The 16,961-nt window shown below is 41.8% G+C and overlaps 1 protein-coding gene across 6 annotated transcripts in view; it reads left to right on the top strand.

Annotated features, from left to right (window-relative positions):
* Nucleotides 1-11,347: 11,347 nt before the first annotated feature.
* The window catches only part of CEP128 (centrosomal protein 128), a 96,631-nt gene continuing 91,017 nt past the window's right edge, over nucleotides 11,348-16,961 (top strand). For 4 of the 6 annotated variants that reach the window (XM_088058164.1, XM_088058163.1, XM_005520214.3 and 1 more), the window contains exons 1-4: nucleotides 11,377-11,444; nucleotides 12,584-12,623; nucleotides 14,153-14,310; nucleotides 15,725-15,811. In XM_088058164.1, the coding sequence (XP_087914290.1) occupies nucleotides 14,167-14,310; nucleotides 15,725-15,811 (231 nt within the window). In that variant the 5' untranslated portion in view covers nucleotides 11,377-11,444; nucleotides 12,584-12,623; nucleotides 14,153-14,166. Of the gene's footprint in view, nucleotides 11,445-12,583; nucleotides 12,624-13,897; nucleotides 14,047-14,152; nucleotides 14,311-15,724; nucleotides 15,812-16,961 lie in introns of those variants that run through there. The other 2 variants (XM_088058161.1, XM_088058162.1) reach the window with 2 other exon arrangements.

Genomic DNA, 16,961 nt, shown 5'->3' with positions numbered 1-16,961 from the left:
CTTCCGCCGTCCGCTCTCGCTCTGCCCCTCGCTTGTCCGAGGAGACGAGGAGATCCCAAAGCTGCAGGGGCAGACCACGCTGCCCCTCCGGGAGAAGCTGCCAGGGAAAGGCGGCACCTGTGCTGGACAACGCCGCCTCCTCACTGAGCGGGGTCAGGAAAGGTCTCGGCAAGCCCTGCGCGCCCTCGGCACGGGGCAGGGTCCTTCTCCGCGCCCCGGCCCCGCGCCCTTCCCGCCGACCATCCTGTACCTGGCCCTCCGCTCCTCCGCACCCCTCCCGCGGGGTCCCGGCGTGCCCGTCCCCCGGCAGCGCCCGTTCCGCGGCTCTCACCGCGGCAGCGCCGCTCCGCTCCCGGGGCCCCGCCGCTCCCCGCGCTCCGGCCGCAGCCGGCGCGCCCGGCACAGCCTTGGGGTGCCGGGGCCGCCTGCCGCGGGGGGGCGGGGCTGCGCGGGGCGAGCCGGCTCCCGGCCCTACCCAGCCCGGCCCTGCCCAGCCCTGCTCTGCCCGGCCGCGGCGAGACCGCGCAGGCAGCGGGACCGGCCCGTCGAGCCGTTTCCAAAGGCAGCGGCGAAACTCGGACCCGACCATTCCTCCTGGCATCTTCGCGGAAAGAAACAGGAGGAAGGGGGCTGAGTAAGTGCCATACTAACTCACCTGTGAAAACAGTGAAATTAAAGTAGACCTTTACAACCAGCAAATATTCACTGACTGCAAGTTAGATATGTATTAAATGTAAAGCAGTTTAAAAAGCACTGAAAATTCAAAAGAGTGATTATGAAAATGACATGATAAAACAAAAGAGAAGAGAGTAGCATTTTCCACATTATCAGACAAGATAAAATCCATTCACCAAAGAAAATAAATGGGGGGAAAAATCTAACCCTGACAGAAATAAAGTGGAATTATTGCCACCTTAAGCAGGCACACAACAAGAAAAAGTCAATATAAATGTTTGTAATCTTCAGAGGATGAAACTTGAAAATTTAACCTATGCACAGTATAAATTAATTACAATATTTTTGGATCTTGGATAAAGAGTCCCCTTCCAGCTACATTATTCAAACATTTTGAGTACATCAAATACAGCTGATACTATTTTGATGCAACTCTTTAAAAGTGTTTTAAGTCAGTTCACCAGTATGTGTTTCCTAAATGTAATGAATCCCCTCAATACATCTTTTTAAGGTAAGCAAATGATACTATGGCCATAAAGTAACAACATAAATCTTGATCTTACGGCTCATGTTAATCGGTTAGATCTTGTGTAAGTGAGAAATCCCATTAGTTACACTTATCCCATTTAGGATGGGGTATCCTTAGGGGCATCCCAGAGAGGGGACAAGCAGTGACCTCCACAACATTGTCCTAGAGAACTTCACACTGCATTACATGAATTCTCTTAGAAACACTGTCTGTCCTATGCCCTGTTATTCACATCCTTCTGACACAGTGCTCACCTCTGTAACTCACCTGCAGCCCTAAGAGCCACTGCTCACCACCACTTTTTGGTGTCTGTACCAACCCAACTAAATAACAACAAAGCCACAGGCAGATCACTGGATTTCAAGGCAAATGAACAAGAGAGATACATGTGCCACAGAGGCACAGATAAGACAAAAGTTGTGATTCAGACTTGCCAAGTCAGACATGCTTGGCTCTGTAACTGTACACCACTTTGGTCAGTGCTAAGGGAGACAAATCCAGCATGGCATAAACCAGACTGGCTTGCTCGAGGCTGCTACCAAGGTGTTTAAGGTTGCCATCTCTCAGCAGTGGGATCATGTTCTTTCCCTGCCAAGAGCTAATGACATATTTCATGAAGAGAAAGCCACAAAACAATACAGGTTCTGATAGTGGTAACACACCTACTTCTGTTCTTCTACCCCGTCTGGTCCTGTTCCACCCATCTTGTCCTCTGTGGAAATGAGACACACCATATCCTGTTTGGCATAGCTAAGAGTCAGCAAGTACAACATCGCTACAGTTGCTACAATCTGCAAAACCTGCACTCTTATCCAACACAGAGTAATATTGCCTGGCATTCATGAGGCATAGCCCGTCTTCCTGTTTTTGGAACTATAGACAGGATAAAAATGCTGACACAAGGCATACAAAACCATCAATAAAACAAATGTATCATCAAAGGAATTTCTGCTGTCTTTTGGACCTATCTCTTAGCTGTCATGAGCCTATTCTACACCTGATTTCCAGGTGCAGGGTACGAGTTAAAGTTGTTTCATCCAGCAAACAATATTACCTGGCACTGTCCTAAGGCAGCCTGTCAGCTTCAAGCATAAAATTCTCTTCCAGCTTAATCTTTGTTTTCTCACAACCAATTTTGATGACCTAGTACTCTGAGCACAACAGAGGAGTTCTTACTTCTCACAACATGACCTAGTTTGCTGGAAAAGACCAGAGATGTGTATCCCATCTCTAATTACAGTACTGCTGGAGTGATTTGTAGCAGTATCTTGTGTGTACTCTCTGGCAGCCCGTCTCCCTCCCACTTTTATTCCAACTTCAGCATTACTTTTTTATGTTTCACTGTGTATGGACAAAGCAAAGGAAAACAGATTTATTGGTGGGAAGATAAGTAGTGCCAAGATTTGAGTCATTTCAGTAGGTTATCATAAACCAAATACTCACTCGTCTGGTGTACTTACCTTTACTAATAGGGTAACCTGCATTAGCTACTCCATCATAATTGTGTTTCAGATTCCTAAACAAGAGGAAGGGTAATTTGCTTCATTGCTCTTTCACTGAGAGCAAAGTATTTTTAATTACTTTTCATTTATTAGGGAAAAGGAGCATGCATATAGATACTGGCATCAGAAGCTTTGGCATGGCAACAGCTCTGTGGCAGTGGTGATAGTCCAGAAAATGTTAATGGAAAGAAAAGTATCCTCCCAGCTATTTCTAAGGGATCAAAAATGGAAACTATATGAGATTGTATACTGAAAATGGCAAAGCTGACACAAAGATGTTTGGAACAGATTCTAAAATAAGTAAGAACTGCTTAATATATGATTTTTGGGCTTTAACCACAAATGATAAAAACAAGGGATTCCTGTCATTAAAGGCCTGATAGCCTTGAAGAAAACAGGACAGAACATGTACCTTCAGCCTGGGAAGAGCTCCAGGTCTGGATGCACCTCCTTCTGTGCTCCAAGACTTGGGCTGCACATTCTGAGCCAGGAACATCAACGGAGTTTGGGGAGAAAAATGACTGTTGCTAACCATGTGGTGTTTCCATGGACGCTTGTTTTTGCTCGGAAAAGTTATGTTCTAAGCAAGATAATGTTTGCATTGTAGTTTTTGGCATGTTTAAGGAATTTTCTGGTTACAAGTCTGCAATCACCGTTCAGTTGTTTCCCTCTGTCAGGGCTCCGCCCTGGCCAACCTGCCCACCCCAGCACCATGTACCCTCTCTGGTAGCACCAGGGCTCTGGGTCAGCTCAGGCCTGAGCTATTCAAACACTGAAATCATTCACAGCCTGATTCCCACACTTCTGTCTTGCTGACTGGTTTTCCTGCATTTACTGGGGACCTATGTAGAAGGTATTGTCTCTTGTCTTCTCTCCAGTCCTCTCCTTGACAGACCTTGGACCTACATTGTAGTCTTGTCTCCAGGTGTCTCTTGCTCCTCCTATCTGGACCCTGGATCTATTTTCATTCCTTGCCTTGCTGTGACTGTCAGTATCACTGATCCAGTCCTGCTGAGATGCTGCAGGGTTGTTGGCATGGTCCCTCTCTGTGCTGTGACCACGCTTGGCTCACAGCCTGCAGTCCCCTCCTGGTGCAGCCTGTCAGAGCTGAGAGCACTGATGGTCCTAACTGCCCCTGTCTAGTCTCCACTAGGACCTTCTCCCAGCCTGCACAGAACCCAGGACCGTGTCAGCCTGCAGGGCTATCAGTCCCTGCCCCAGCACCACCACACTGAGGCTGGTCTGCCTCTGTCCTGCCTGGCCATGGGCCCCCCTATGCCAGCCTTGACACCCAGGCTGCCATCCTGGCCCAGCCTTAGCCTGTCCCAATTCCCTGAGGAGGTGACAGTACCCTGGGCTGCCCCAAAAGTCACCAGCTGCCCAGCCTCTGGTTGGGCTGGTGGGATGGATTGGGCTGCCAGGCCCTGTCTGCTGCTCTAGGGCGATCCCCTGTGGCTCTTGGTGCCTGGCCCCGAGGGAGCTGCTAGCCTTGCATTGCCATACTCCGGCTTCTTCTAGACAGCTCCTGCTCCTTCTGTTCAATTTTTCAAGAAGAGGCCCAGTGATGGGTAAACTAAGAGCATATTTGTAAGTCTACAGATAACCTCAGGCTAGGGAGGTCTCTGAACTCTGAATCAGAATGTAAATTCAGAATAGAAAAACACAGGTAGCTACATGTAATAAGACACACCCTGCATGGCAGAAATATGGGACTATGTTGCAATTATTCCATATCGTTTTGTATTGATAGAGTTGTCTGGAATACTTTATCATCAATAAATAGGAAAGCAGGATTATTCACAGAATAGTAAGGAAAATGGGAGGTTTAGAAACGTGACCTGTATTGAAGGAATGATAGAACACAGTTGCTCGGCTTAGTCAAGACTGCAAGTGTTTTAAGCTGTAAAAAAGAACAATAATAAAGAGTTCTGATCACATCAGTTTTGAAAAGTGATGGCATTTAGCAGCTTAGAGTGACTGGCAACTTTTCAACCCTGTGGAATATTAATAAATGTTCCTCTTTTATATACTAAAACCAGTTAATGTATTAAAAGTATCACCAACAAGTGTACATCCACAATTATAAATATAATCCTAAGAATATAATACATAAGAATTTATATATAATATATATAAATATAATCCTAAGAACAGACATGCAAAATCCTGTATGTCCTGAGGCTAGAGATATCAAGTAATTTTTATCAATTAAAATGTCTTGTGCTCTGACTAAAATAAACAAATAGGAAAGAAAATCACTTTTAAATAACAATATATTGCAGATTTTTTTTACTGGTTCTTTTTTATAGACCCCTGCATGTCTCTATTAATTTAAACACAGCAAGAATTGACAAGCATATTTTTCCACTGTTACAGGCACTCCCTCTACTGACAGCCACAATTTCTTGTTCAGTATGTATCATCTCAGGCACTGCAAGGCTCCAAATTCCATCCTTTTTGTGGTGCTTTCTGAAAAAAATAACATTATTATCATCATCTGCCAGATTTGATGAGGCTTCTCACTTATCCATTCACTGCTTATATGGTTTATACACAAATCAGATAAACCACAACAGGTTCTAACAAAGAAGTAATTAGGTCTAATTGGTGTTCCACATAAATCAGCACATATCAACAGCCACATCTAGGAATATCTGCATGAGGAAATGTTTAAACTGGGAAAATAAATCAGTAAAGAGTAGATTAAAATATTAGGTGGATATTTTTTTCTGACTAATCCATGTGCTTTGCCATACTAGAAGCTTGGAAGATATGCCAATTCCTGCCTGTTTCTATTTCAGTATCGCAAATAATTTCTGGCCTGTCAGAAAAAAATACATTAGACACATTGCTTTGACACAGCATCATTCATCAAGTGTTTGAACAACTGTATGAAATAATTTTACTCTAGGTTCTTGAAGATTCATGTCCATATTAAAAAAATTGTCTTCTATTTCAAGGTAATTTTGGAGTTTTATGGTTATGGAATATTGAGGAACTATGTGCTTTTCCTAACTTTAAGAAAAATCTGTGAAAACCTGTGATAATTGGAATACCCAGTGTGCTGAAGGATAAAGAGGAGGTACTGCTGTGTAAGGCCTTATAAAGCCTAATGCTGTCAATTCTAAGAGTGCTCAGAAAGAAGAGCAAGATTAAACTCTTGGTCTTAAGCAATAGGTAAGAATGATGAGAACTGTTTTCAGGCAGGTATATTTGTCTACAGAAAGAGTTACTGAATCACTGAGTCACAGAATCATTAAGATTGGAAGGGACCCTGGAAGCCATCTGCCCAAGCCCCTGACCAAGCAGGGTCACCTAGAGCTGGTTCCCCAGAACTGTGTTCAAACAGCTTTGGATTATTCCAAGAATGTAGATCCACAACGTCTTTATGCAACCTGTGTCAGTGTTTGGTCACCCTCAAAACTGAAAAGAGTTTCCTGATGTCCAGATAGAAGGTCCTGTTCTGTTTGTGCCCATTGCCTCTTGCCTTGCCGTTGGACACCATCATATCCACACTCTCCCTTCAAGTATTTACACACAATGATGAGATCCTCCAAGCCTTCTCTTCTCCAGGCTAGACAGAACAGCTTTCTCAGCTTTTCCTCAATGGAGAGTTTAATTATCTTGGTGCTCCTCATCATGTCAGTAGCTACCTCAGCATGCATGAGTGAATCCCAGAGCCTATGGACTTATGTCTCTGTATTTTTTTCCCCTCAGGCTTACATTCCCTGTGCCTCTTCATCTAAAGTCAGCTTTCTAGCCATCTTTGACTTCATTCTGCTCTGTCTGCATCTCTTGCATGGGTATCCAGGCTTAGAAATAACCTCTAGAAAAAATTAATTTATCCTCAAAATTCAGTCTTCAGACAGATCTTGTACTTTTTTGACTTGGATATGGCACATATTTCCTTTAATAAGGAGACCAGCATATTCAATAGAAGAATTTGAGTGTTTATTACAACAATCATGAATAAAAAATTGCTTTTAAGCTCACTGACTTAGGTGACAATTCATCTACCATGCAGTGCTTCTCCTCTTTTATGCATTTATGCTAGTTGTTCATAAAAGAACTCATTTTCTGAGTGTGGAGGAAGGCCAGTCCTCCAAAAGGCTTCTGCCTTGGAGATCTGCTCCTTAAGGTAAAACAAAACTACTTAGTTATGGTGACTAAACCGTGGACCTCTTCCTGCTTCGGGACCCCATGTTATCTCCTTGTAAACTATTGGTCATTTTACCCCAGTCTTAAATCATTGGTCCTTTTCCCAATTCTCCCCTTCCCTATAAAAACCCCAGCTTTTGCCCAGTTCAGGGGATGTGACCATCACTGGCCCCCTTCACTGAAGCCTGCCAATAAAGGACTCCGTGGAACTCTACATGGCCTCCCATCTCTTGTCCATGTGTCGGCTGGGGTAAACCATGAGCTGAGCTGATCACTACAGAGCTGAAATCACATCTAAGAGAGCTGATCACTTGAAGCCTCAGGCTGAGTTCATACGGGTTATCCCCAGCTGGAAACTGCCTGAGACCCCTGGACAGCCATTCCTTGTGGGACCCCTATCTCGGAAGTCTGCGGCAGCAGCCGCGGGTGGGACAGACCTCCAGAACCAGCCACCAACATCGGAGTACCATGAAAGATGAATCTGTAAGAGAGTTATTTATTTTGTGTTGTCTTTTTTTTTTAATTTTTTTTGATAGCCTTGTGAAAGAAATAGTGAAACCATCTCCTGAAAGCTATATGAATAATGACTTGTCATGGAGGACAAGTAATATAGCATGAAAAGGTATCACTAATGACAAATACAAGAATTAAAAAGAATTAAATCAAAGCTTAAAATAAAGAAATTATTTTCAAAGAAAGTTATATCCTTCTGGATTTTCTATCCTTAAGGTCTGTGTCAGATTCAATACACATTTATTTATATATATGCAGTAATGTAATGGCTCAGAATAATATTTTTTTTAAATGTTTTAGCCAAGATCTATATTTGTATTATATATTTGTATTAGTCAAGGGGTACAAGAGTATTAATCATGAAGTACTAACCTGAAGTAGAAATACCATGCTGGCCTCTCTAAATGCAAGCACTGTCATGTTACTGCTCAGCAGAGCATTTCAGATAACAGAATGCTTGGATATATGTTTTCAAATTCATCTAATAAAATAAAAGGGTTCTGTTCTTGTAAAGTTAAACTTCTTTATAATTATATCTAGTATAGTGATTTGTAGTGCACAGTTAAATCATTTCTTATCATCCTCATTCCAAACTGAAAATGTTCTGTAGCAATCTTAAGCACACATTTTACTTCCTTATGACAAAAGCACACAAACAAACAAAAAAATCACAACACTGTTCAGCTTCAAAAAGAGAATTCCAGAAATATGATTCTGACAGCTGTAGTGGGTACATCAGTATAAACTACTAGGAAGAATAAAATTAATGTATGCATGCTCTTTGAAGGAAGAATCAGAACGGCTTTTTTGAAGGAGAGATGTTTCTTATATGTTTTGAAAGTCCTCTGAAGCTGTCAACAGTACTCTAGATACAGTTTATTTAAATTTTCAGTCTGCCTTTAGCACAGTCTTCAGCAAAGGCCCTTAAATGATGAAAAACCATAGAGTAGTAAAAAAGCACTTTTTCACACACTCAGAATTAAGCTTCCAGAGATCATTGCTAGGAGATTGGGAAGGCACACAGGATTATATAAACTTAGGGTCTAGGGTCTACAGGCCTGTAAACAGACACCAAAGGAAACAGCCATCTTACAAATGTGCTCTGACATGACAAATGTAGACTCCAGAAGAAGCTACAGAGGGTTATATCATAGTATGTAGCCAGGTTTGTGTGCTCTCTCTAAATATAACCTCCTGCTGTCACTGATGAACACAGTATGCTGGGCCAAGTGGCCCACCAGGGCAGTGGACACAGCGACAAATACATGCACACAAATCTTAAGTCTCTCCCTGCTCTAAAGGAAGTTGTAGTAACCTCTAATACATCCATCTACTCTGGAAATCAAAATGCACAGGTACAAAGAACAGACTTTACTGAGCTGACAGGTAATTGCACTGGTAAATTAGTAAGCCTCATGAATATCCCATCACACTTACCTGTTCTTTCTATCATTCCTCGAATTTTGAAGAGAACAGAAGACACCAGAAGTTGGCACCAAATATGTTGTACAAAACCCACAGAGCACTTGAAGTAATTTTTTACTTTATACTGATGTTCACCGTATCAACTGACTGTGAAAATATCAGTGAAATGCCACATTCTTCTCTGTTGAGAGTAGTGGGATCTGGATGGTTTGAATCTTTCTCACTAAAGATACACAAAATCCAGCATGTCCTGGTTCCAGTCAGGACAGGGTTTATTTTAGTAGTAACCAGAAGGGGGCACGGTCAGGACCCGAAGGTTATTTTATACCACCTAAGCAATTTGTCAGGTGCAGGAGAAAGGGAATCTCTTCTGGGAAGAAGGAGCTCCTTCCAGCTGAGGAAATGTGGTGGAAGGAGCCATCTGGTATTGTCAATTATTGAAGGGTTATTTGCCATGGATTGTTTCATTTTTTTTATATCCTATGTAATTAGTAGTTTTTGCTGCTTCCAGTAAATGGTTCTTGTCTCAATGTGTGATCTTTATCTTCTGTGTCTCCAATTCTCTGCAGCCCACCACGGGGGGTGGGGGTGGAAAGGGAGAGGGCAGTGAGGGAGCAGGTTTGGGTTTTTTCAGTAGGAATAATAAATTGGGGAATACAATTCCTAAACCATGACAGAAATCTTAGCATATATGCCTGCTTACATGTTTTCTGTAGCAGTTTTTAGTATCTCAATTTTTATACCAAGCAAGCCTTAACTTGATGGGGATGAAAAAACTATGTCCTAATCATCGGCATAAGCTTTATTCCATATGCATATGTGAAAGAGAATATTTGAGCAATGCTGCAGCTGACAATATAGCTGTGTGCAGACAGACCTTTGAAGCACTGTAAGCATCTGTTTGTTCTGCTACAAACTAGCAAGTGCTCTTTGTTGACTAACTACTTTCTCAGTCGGTGCATGCATGGTTAGCCCTGTCTTTAGAACCAGCGGCTGTGCCGGGTATGTCGGTCTCAGGCACTGGCATCAACTTCCACTGGAACACTGCATTAGCAGCAAATCAGATGTGCTCACACTCAGCACAGATGTAACTACACTTCTCATGTATGTACCAGTCACATCCAGGACATGTTATTTACCCCTGCATCGTCTCTGTGCTGGTCTGAGAGACACTACTAGGGCAGGAAAAGGAATTTGCTCATTAATTAATTCCATTGAGTCTGTGAAGTAGTAAATCCACTGCCAGGTGCAAAACTGAGAGAAAAGCCCTCAGCGAACTCAGGAAAATTCAGGGCCTTTCTCCCAGAAACCACCATAAGCAAAAGACTGACCAGAAGCCCTGACTCACACCCTGCATTTAGACCTGCAAACACAACTTGACTATGCTGTAGTTTGCAAAGGAAAAGCCAGGACAATGACCATGTATTGAAACTAGGGAAGACTTATTCACTATTCACTAATGCTTTAGTTCACAGTGAAATAAATTACGTCCTCAGATTCCTGTACTGTGTGTGTCTCACCTGCCTTCAGCTCAGATGAGGTTAATGCCTCTTAAACATGACCACAAAGACACAGGGGCCAGCAGCCACTGCCTGGACTACTGGTGAAATCTGCCAGTGTGGGAGACCTGTCTTATACCTGATGTGCACCATAATCATATGGCATTCAAGCATGCCTGCTGCATTGAGGGCTCATGAAACAGTTCTGCAGCACAGGAATGAAGGTAGGCACTATGGATTGCCAGCCGTGCCTTAATACTGTGCTCAAAGAGCAATGGTCACAGCCTGGACTCGATCCCAGGGGCAATAGACAATATGTATGAAAAACTCCAGCTCACTGCATTTACCTTTGGCTGGAGTGCTCACCTATAGGTGATTTGCAGCCAAATATTCCTGTGATTGTTGGCCTATTGCAAGTTCTCCCCAAGTTTCAGAGGCCCAGGAGACATTTCCTGTAATCAGTCACAACACTCCTTATCCTTTTAGCTCTTCAAGGCCAGTCAGGGTAGCAGTGTGTAATATTTGGTCGCTTTTACTGCACACAAGGGTAATGAATACAACAGGGAGTTGGGAGACGCGTGGCTTAAAGAAACAAGGAAAGCCGAGAAACAGAAAGGGAGATGCCTCCTTGTAAGCAACAGCTGCTCTCCGTAGCTCACATGCCTTTTCCCAGCGCATCAGCCGTCTGCTCGAAATGGAGAAGACTTGCCGGCTTTACTAGGGCAACCACTCTTGTTTCTGCTTTTCACAGTCATTTAGCTGACACGTTTGTAAACACCAGTGTGTATTTTGTAAACATTTTGCGTTTCACAAAACAACTTTCACAAACAGCAGGTCTCTCCCACCGCTGCCAGCAGCGCTCTCCGCAGGCCCAGCGGCCCCCCAGCAGGGCGGGGCCTGCCTGTCCCTCACCGCGCGGCCGCCGCAAAGCCTCTCGGGAGTTGAAGTTCCGCACGCTGCCTTTTCCATGGCGGGTTTGTGGCTTGCGGACTCTCTGTCCCATGGACCGCTGCGGGGGCCCCCGCCCGACCCGCGGCCCCGGCGGCTGGCGGCAGGGCGGCTAGTTCAAGTTGCCATAGCGGCGAGGTGAGGCGGGCAGAAGGTGCCCGGGGACGGGGCGGTCTCGCCTCGGAGCGCTGTGCGGTGAGGGTCAGGGGTGCGGGAAGGGCCGCGGCCAGGGCGGTGTGCGGGAGCGGCTGTCCGGCTTGGAGCGCCGCGGGAGGGCGGGCGCGGATGGGAGCGGCGGCGGCAGGCGCGGGGTGCGGCGGCCGCGGGGTTCCTCGGGACAGTCCGGAGGCCCTGCCCGGCGTGCCCGGCCACGTTCTGGGTTCTGTTCTTGGTCCTGTCTGGGCCAAAGAACCAGGAGACTCTCAGAGGTGGAGTCGGGTGTTAGTGGAGTTCCCTGCGTGCCCACCGGGAGGAGGATTTGCAGGGGGCATTGCTTGTTTATGAGCGGTGTGAAGGAACCGTTTTCTGTGTCGTGTTGCTGAAGTGTGCCGGGAGCACGGTGTGACAAATTGATAATTAATTGTGGTACTGTTCCCTGAGGGCACCATGGTAAAATATCATCATATGGGATCACCCTCCGGTCTTTTTCCGGGCTCAAATACAAGCGCTGAAGGAAAGGGCCTTTCAGGTGTCATGTTGTTCCATTCTGGAAGGACTATAATTTTTTTTTAATTTTCTTTTGTTCGTGCTCATTCTTAGCTATAGGGCTTTAACCATTCCTTTAACACTAAGTTAGTTACCTAGTGATAGATTCGTCTGTGTGGAGCTGAACAAATAAAATACTTGAGGAATAATCAAGTTGTGTACACTGACTGTCTTTTGTTTACTTGAGCTGGAGAGCTTGACGTTGATATTGTCAGCCCTACTTCTTACCTGGCAGATCTCTTAAAAAGAGTCCTCAGTGAAGCTGAAATGCTCTGCTTCCTACAGGAAAGGAGAATACTGAGTATTGATGCTTTTCATCAATTCAACAAAGGTTATGATCTGTTTGTGTAGAATAAAAACCAGTAAGAGCCAAATAATTCTTACTGTCAAGTTGGCCATATGATCATGTGCTGAAATTAGTGTAGCTTTTTGGAAAAAGTGATAAGCTTTTTTTGTTTGTTTCATTGATAGGCAAATATGCATATGGAGCATTCCTACAAATTTCTACTACTTTGTGATTTTGTTTTTTTAATCTAAAGTGAAACTTGCACAGTTCCTTTAAAAAAATGAGGATGTTGCTTTATGTGAAACAACTTCTTCACCTTAAAAGTATTTGTGGTTCCTTTTAGGTTGCTAATAAGAACAAAGAGGAATGTTTAACCATAAATAGTAAGTTTTCTTCAGACAAAATGTCCTCCTTATCCTGTGCTTTCTTTTATGTTTACCTTGATTACTGACCTTTCTTTTGTGCTTTGGCTAGTATATATCTTAATGAGCCTATTTTTGGACAGCTGAAAATAAACCCATTGACCTTTCCTGCTGTAAATCTTTGTTCCCTTTTTTCCTCCTGCCTTTGCTTTTCAGTAGTTGGGAACCTTATGGTTGGATTTGTATTTTGTATTTCTTTGTTGGGTTTTGTAGAGATTTTTTTTACCAAATTTATTCCATGTTGTTATTTCTACCAGTGTTTTATTTATTTTATTTTTCTTTGTCTTTGAAAATATCCCGTAATTCCTGTTTCCCAGTGCTATGTCTTTATTCTTTTTCAGTCTCATTAAGACTTCATTGCAGCTGACTGGAGTGGGGGACTGGAATAACAAATTCTGATACTGTTAGTAAAAATGTGCTTTAGTGAAGTGAGATAAGAAGAAGAAAGATGAGGTAAATTCAGCAGTTCAGAAAATATAAGGAAAAGTGATGTGCTTGAGCAGAGACTGAGCATGCTGATTTGCTCTTTTTGGTGTTTGAAAGGTTTTTATCCAAGTCTGGGGGACACAAATTGTCAACCTTTTAAAAATGAAGTGTAAGGACCTGGAAAAACATCAAGTTGCAATATAATATAATATAACATCATGCATCACACGCATCACACCTCACACCTCGCATCACACACAACATATCACATCACACACAACATAACATAACATATTTGAATCCATCCATTATTTCTTTTCGAAATTTCAGCTCTCATGGCTAGAAGAATGACATCTTTGCTATGACTTTTTTCTTGTTGTTGTTGACTACAGGAATTCAGGAATTTGCCAGTCTATTTCTTCTTTCACCAAGTCATCCCATGACCTTAAGGCAAACTGCTGCAGTGTGTAATAGTTGAAGAAAAATTTTCGATTTAACCTACCTTTTGAGGGTTGTTATTTTAATCAGTTATTATGTGACTTTACTATACTAGGCATTTCTGTCTCTAGTTTTTAATAATTTCACTTGTCTGATGACTGTTGACCTATTTTTCCCTCTGTCTTGCCATCCTTGAGATTTAGCAATCCCCGTTCTGAAGACAGCTTAGTGAGTAGTGCGAGTTAAATAAGAGTGGTTCTGCACACCAAGATGGTTGATAAACATTGATGTCTCCACTGTATGTTTTGGGGGGAGAATTTGCTTTGGGCCATGGTTTTATTGTGAGTACTGAACACTTGGAAGCAGTGAGAGTGTATATTTTGATTTAATTTGCTCCTAAGAGGCTCTGCCTCCTGCATCTTGAATGCGCTTCATAGTGTGAACAAAGGTAACAACTGAGGAGCAGTTTGAAGATCTGCTTCAAAAGTACATCCTGCTGACCCAAACCAGAAAGGCTAATGTAAGTGTAATCTGAGTTTATGAAGTTGCTTTGGGAATATTGTGCAAGACTGTTCGGTTGCAGGCAGGAATTAATAAACGTTACTTTTTCTGGTCTCCCTGCCTAGGCTTCAGGATACTCATGGCAGATTCATCCAGTGATTCAGACAACTTTCTTACGGGTCGAGTGGGAAGGCGGCCTTTGAGAGCATCCCACAACAGAGCTCAGAACTATGGTGCTGAAGAAGTTACAGAGAAGATCCATACTTTAGCAAGCACTTTGCAGGTTGTTTACAAAATACAGTTTTAAAGTATTTATAGAGTGTGCATTTCTGTAACACAGGGTCAAATTTTCATTTCTAAAGTTGTGGAGTGTACTGTACAGATGGGAAACATTGCTTTCTGTGCAAACCAAAAAGGGTTTTGGGATATTGATCATACTGCTTTTGAGCTGAAATTGTGTGGCTTGTTGCACTTTTATACAGCTGCTATTTCAGACAGTAATAGAATGTTGTTAGTAACAGTGATATGTGGGGGAATACTATTTATAGTTAGCAAACTGAGAAATTCCAAATCAGCTTTGTTATATTCTCACAAGAGGCATTAAATTTTCTATCAGAAATTTTCAGTTTTGTGTTGGTTGTCTTTGTACTGTGTAAAATTTCCAAGTCTGATAAATATGTAAGCAGTCAATTCCTTCAGGATAGAGTTTACATTTTAAATATTTTCTTGATGTGAAAAAGCTAGATTGTTTCTAACCTAGTTTTAGCTAGCTGAAAGTTTCTAGATGTGAGAAGCATTATTTCTAAACTTGTAAGAGATACATACTGAACAAGAAAATGTGGAGGATGCAGAGGGAATATCTGAATTTGTTTTGCAAGTGGGAGGAGACATTTAGCTATCCTGACACCATTAGTGCTTGAGAATTTATTCCCATTCTTCTCTAGCTGACAGTTCTAAATATCTAGTTGGTGGGTGTATGTTTTATTACTTATTGTTTTGTCAGCAATATTTTTTTTCCTTTTAATATATGAGAAGAGAAAAATCAATATAGAATGGTAACTTTAAACTTCAGAACTTGTTATCTGGAAAATAAACGTCAATCTAGAAAAAAGATAATAAGTTAATAAGAATACAGTCTAACTATATTTTAGAAGAGATTTTTTGGTATTCTGATTCTGTCTAGCCTCTTTCTAGCTGCTCTTCTGAAATTCTGATTTTAAGATAATTGCTTTTTGTGGGCTGCTTTTCGGTAGATCTTCCATCTGATCCAGGCGTTTATCTGGTCAGAGAATACTCATGCAGTGACCTTACCTAGTGTGTTCACCTTCAAAAACTTGCTATTTCTCAGATAACTATTCTGTTCTGCAAGCAGGTAATATTAAGATTTTTGGATTAAAAAGGTTTTTCTACAGAATGTCTGAAACCTGAAAAAACTTTTTATTTGAAGCTGAGGCCTTACTGTTGTACTGAAATGATAGCATTTGGTTTTGTTTTTTTCTTTTCCTTAATTTTCCCCCCTTTAGCCATGCTGTACTCCTTCACATTCTGGTTACTTGAACAGGATTATGATTAGACCCTTTAGAAAGCACTTGTGTTTTCAGTTTAATTTTCAAAAACAGTAACAATAAAGACAACAGTAATGTTTGATTACAGGAGGTTTCTGTTTTGACTCTTTTTCTGAAACTTTTTTATTTAAGGATACCAACAGAAATCTAAGACATGTTGACCATTTGCTAGGACAATACAGAGAATACAACAAGGAACAAACCAAAGCAATAACAACGGTGAGCAACTTTGAGTTTATCTTCACTTCTTCGGTCTTTTCTATTAGTTGAATTCATAGCTGAAAACTCGGTATTAATGGACAGAATATATAAAGAGTTAAGTAGCTATAAACAGGAAATTTTAATATTTATTTGAGCAAACTAATAGTAATATGTTATATAATGAAATTCTGACAGGTTTCCTTGGCTCATTACGTTTCTGCTTTATAAGTGCCCAGTAGATTATGTTATGGTACTATGCCAAATACAAGATGTGTAGCTGAAATAGAGTGTTAGAGAACATGTTTCTTTTGCATCAAGAAGTGATAAGATAAAAGCTGAATTATAGCAGGGAATGGGATTGTGATCATACTGGTGTAGCGTTTTTCCTGTTATTCTACAACAGTTTCTGGATCTGTTGACCAGCTTGCTCTAAATTGCAGAAAGGATGAAAATTCTAAAATGAGTCTTCTGCAAGTTTGAAAACAGGTGTCTTAGAGAAAGCAAAACAAATTAGTGCTTCTAGGGCAAGGGAGGTTTACAATTTCATTACAAACAAGCTGCAGCAGGTGCTGCCTTGAAACAGATGCGTATGAAATGTAGGAATATTTTACATGTGAAGGTAGAGAGAGTGAAGAAGCAAATGTGTAGAAAAGAAAGCTTGTTTTCTTCAGAGAAGGAGATCCAACACAGTGTATAATTCTGCAGGAGTAAGGCATCAATTTAACCGTTGTTTACAAGCTTCTCTTAGAAAAAGGAGAACCTTTAGAAGCTGATGTTTTGTGAATTGTCAAATAGAGGTGTGACAAAGTTAGTGGCTAAGGACCAAAGTTAAGAAATGCAATTATAATATGTAAGTTTGAAAAATGAAGAACTAATTTTTGAATATAGCTAGTTCTGTAGTCTTAAATTGTGAATGGCTTCTTTTTCTTGAAGTGAAATAGGGGGTTTCTATAAAGCTGCTTAGGGAAATTTGATAGCCATATATAAAATTGATTCCAGATAGGGCTGGTGGAAAAATTCCAGTAAAAAATAATTTATTTGAAGTTATTTTCTGGATTTTGCAAGACTGTTAATCAGCATTGCTGGCAAATAGGTCTTATTTTGGTTGTAGTAGACAAACTTCTGAGTTTTCATGGTGGTGCACCACTGTTTTAAGAAACTTGATATT

This window comes from Pseudopodoces humilis, chromosome 7 (assembly GCF_049639895.1).
Source record: "Pseudopodoces humilis isolate 2021_Gansu_Grassland_sample_001 chromosome 7, ASM4963989v1, whole genome shotgun sequence".
Taxonomy (NCBI): Eukaryota; Metazoa; Chordata; class Aves; order Passeriformes; family Paridae; genus Pseudopodoces; species Pseudopodoces humilis.
This window is presented reverse-complemented; position numbering and strand designations above follow the sequence as displayed.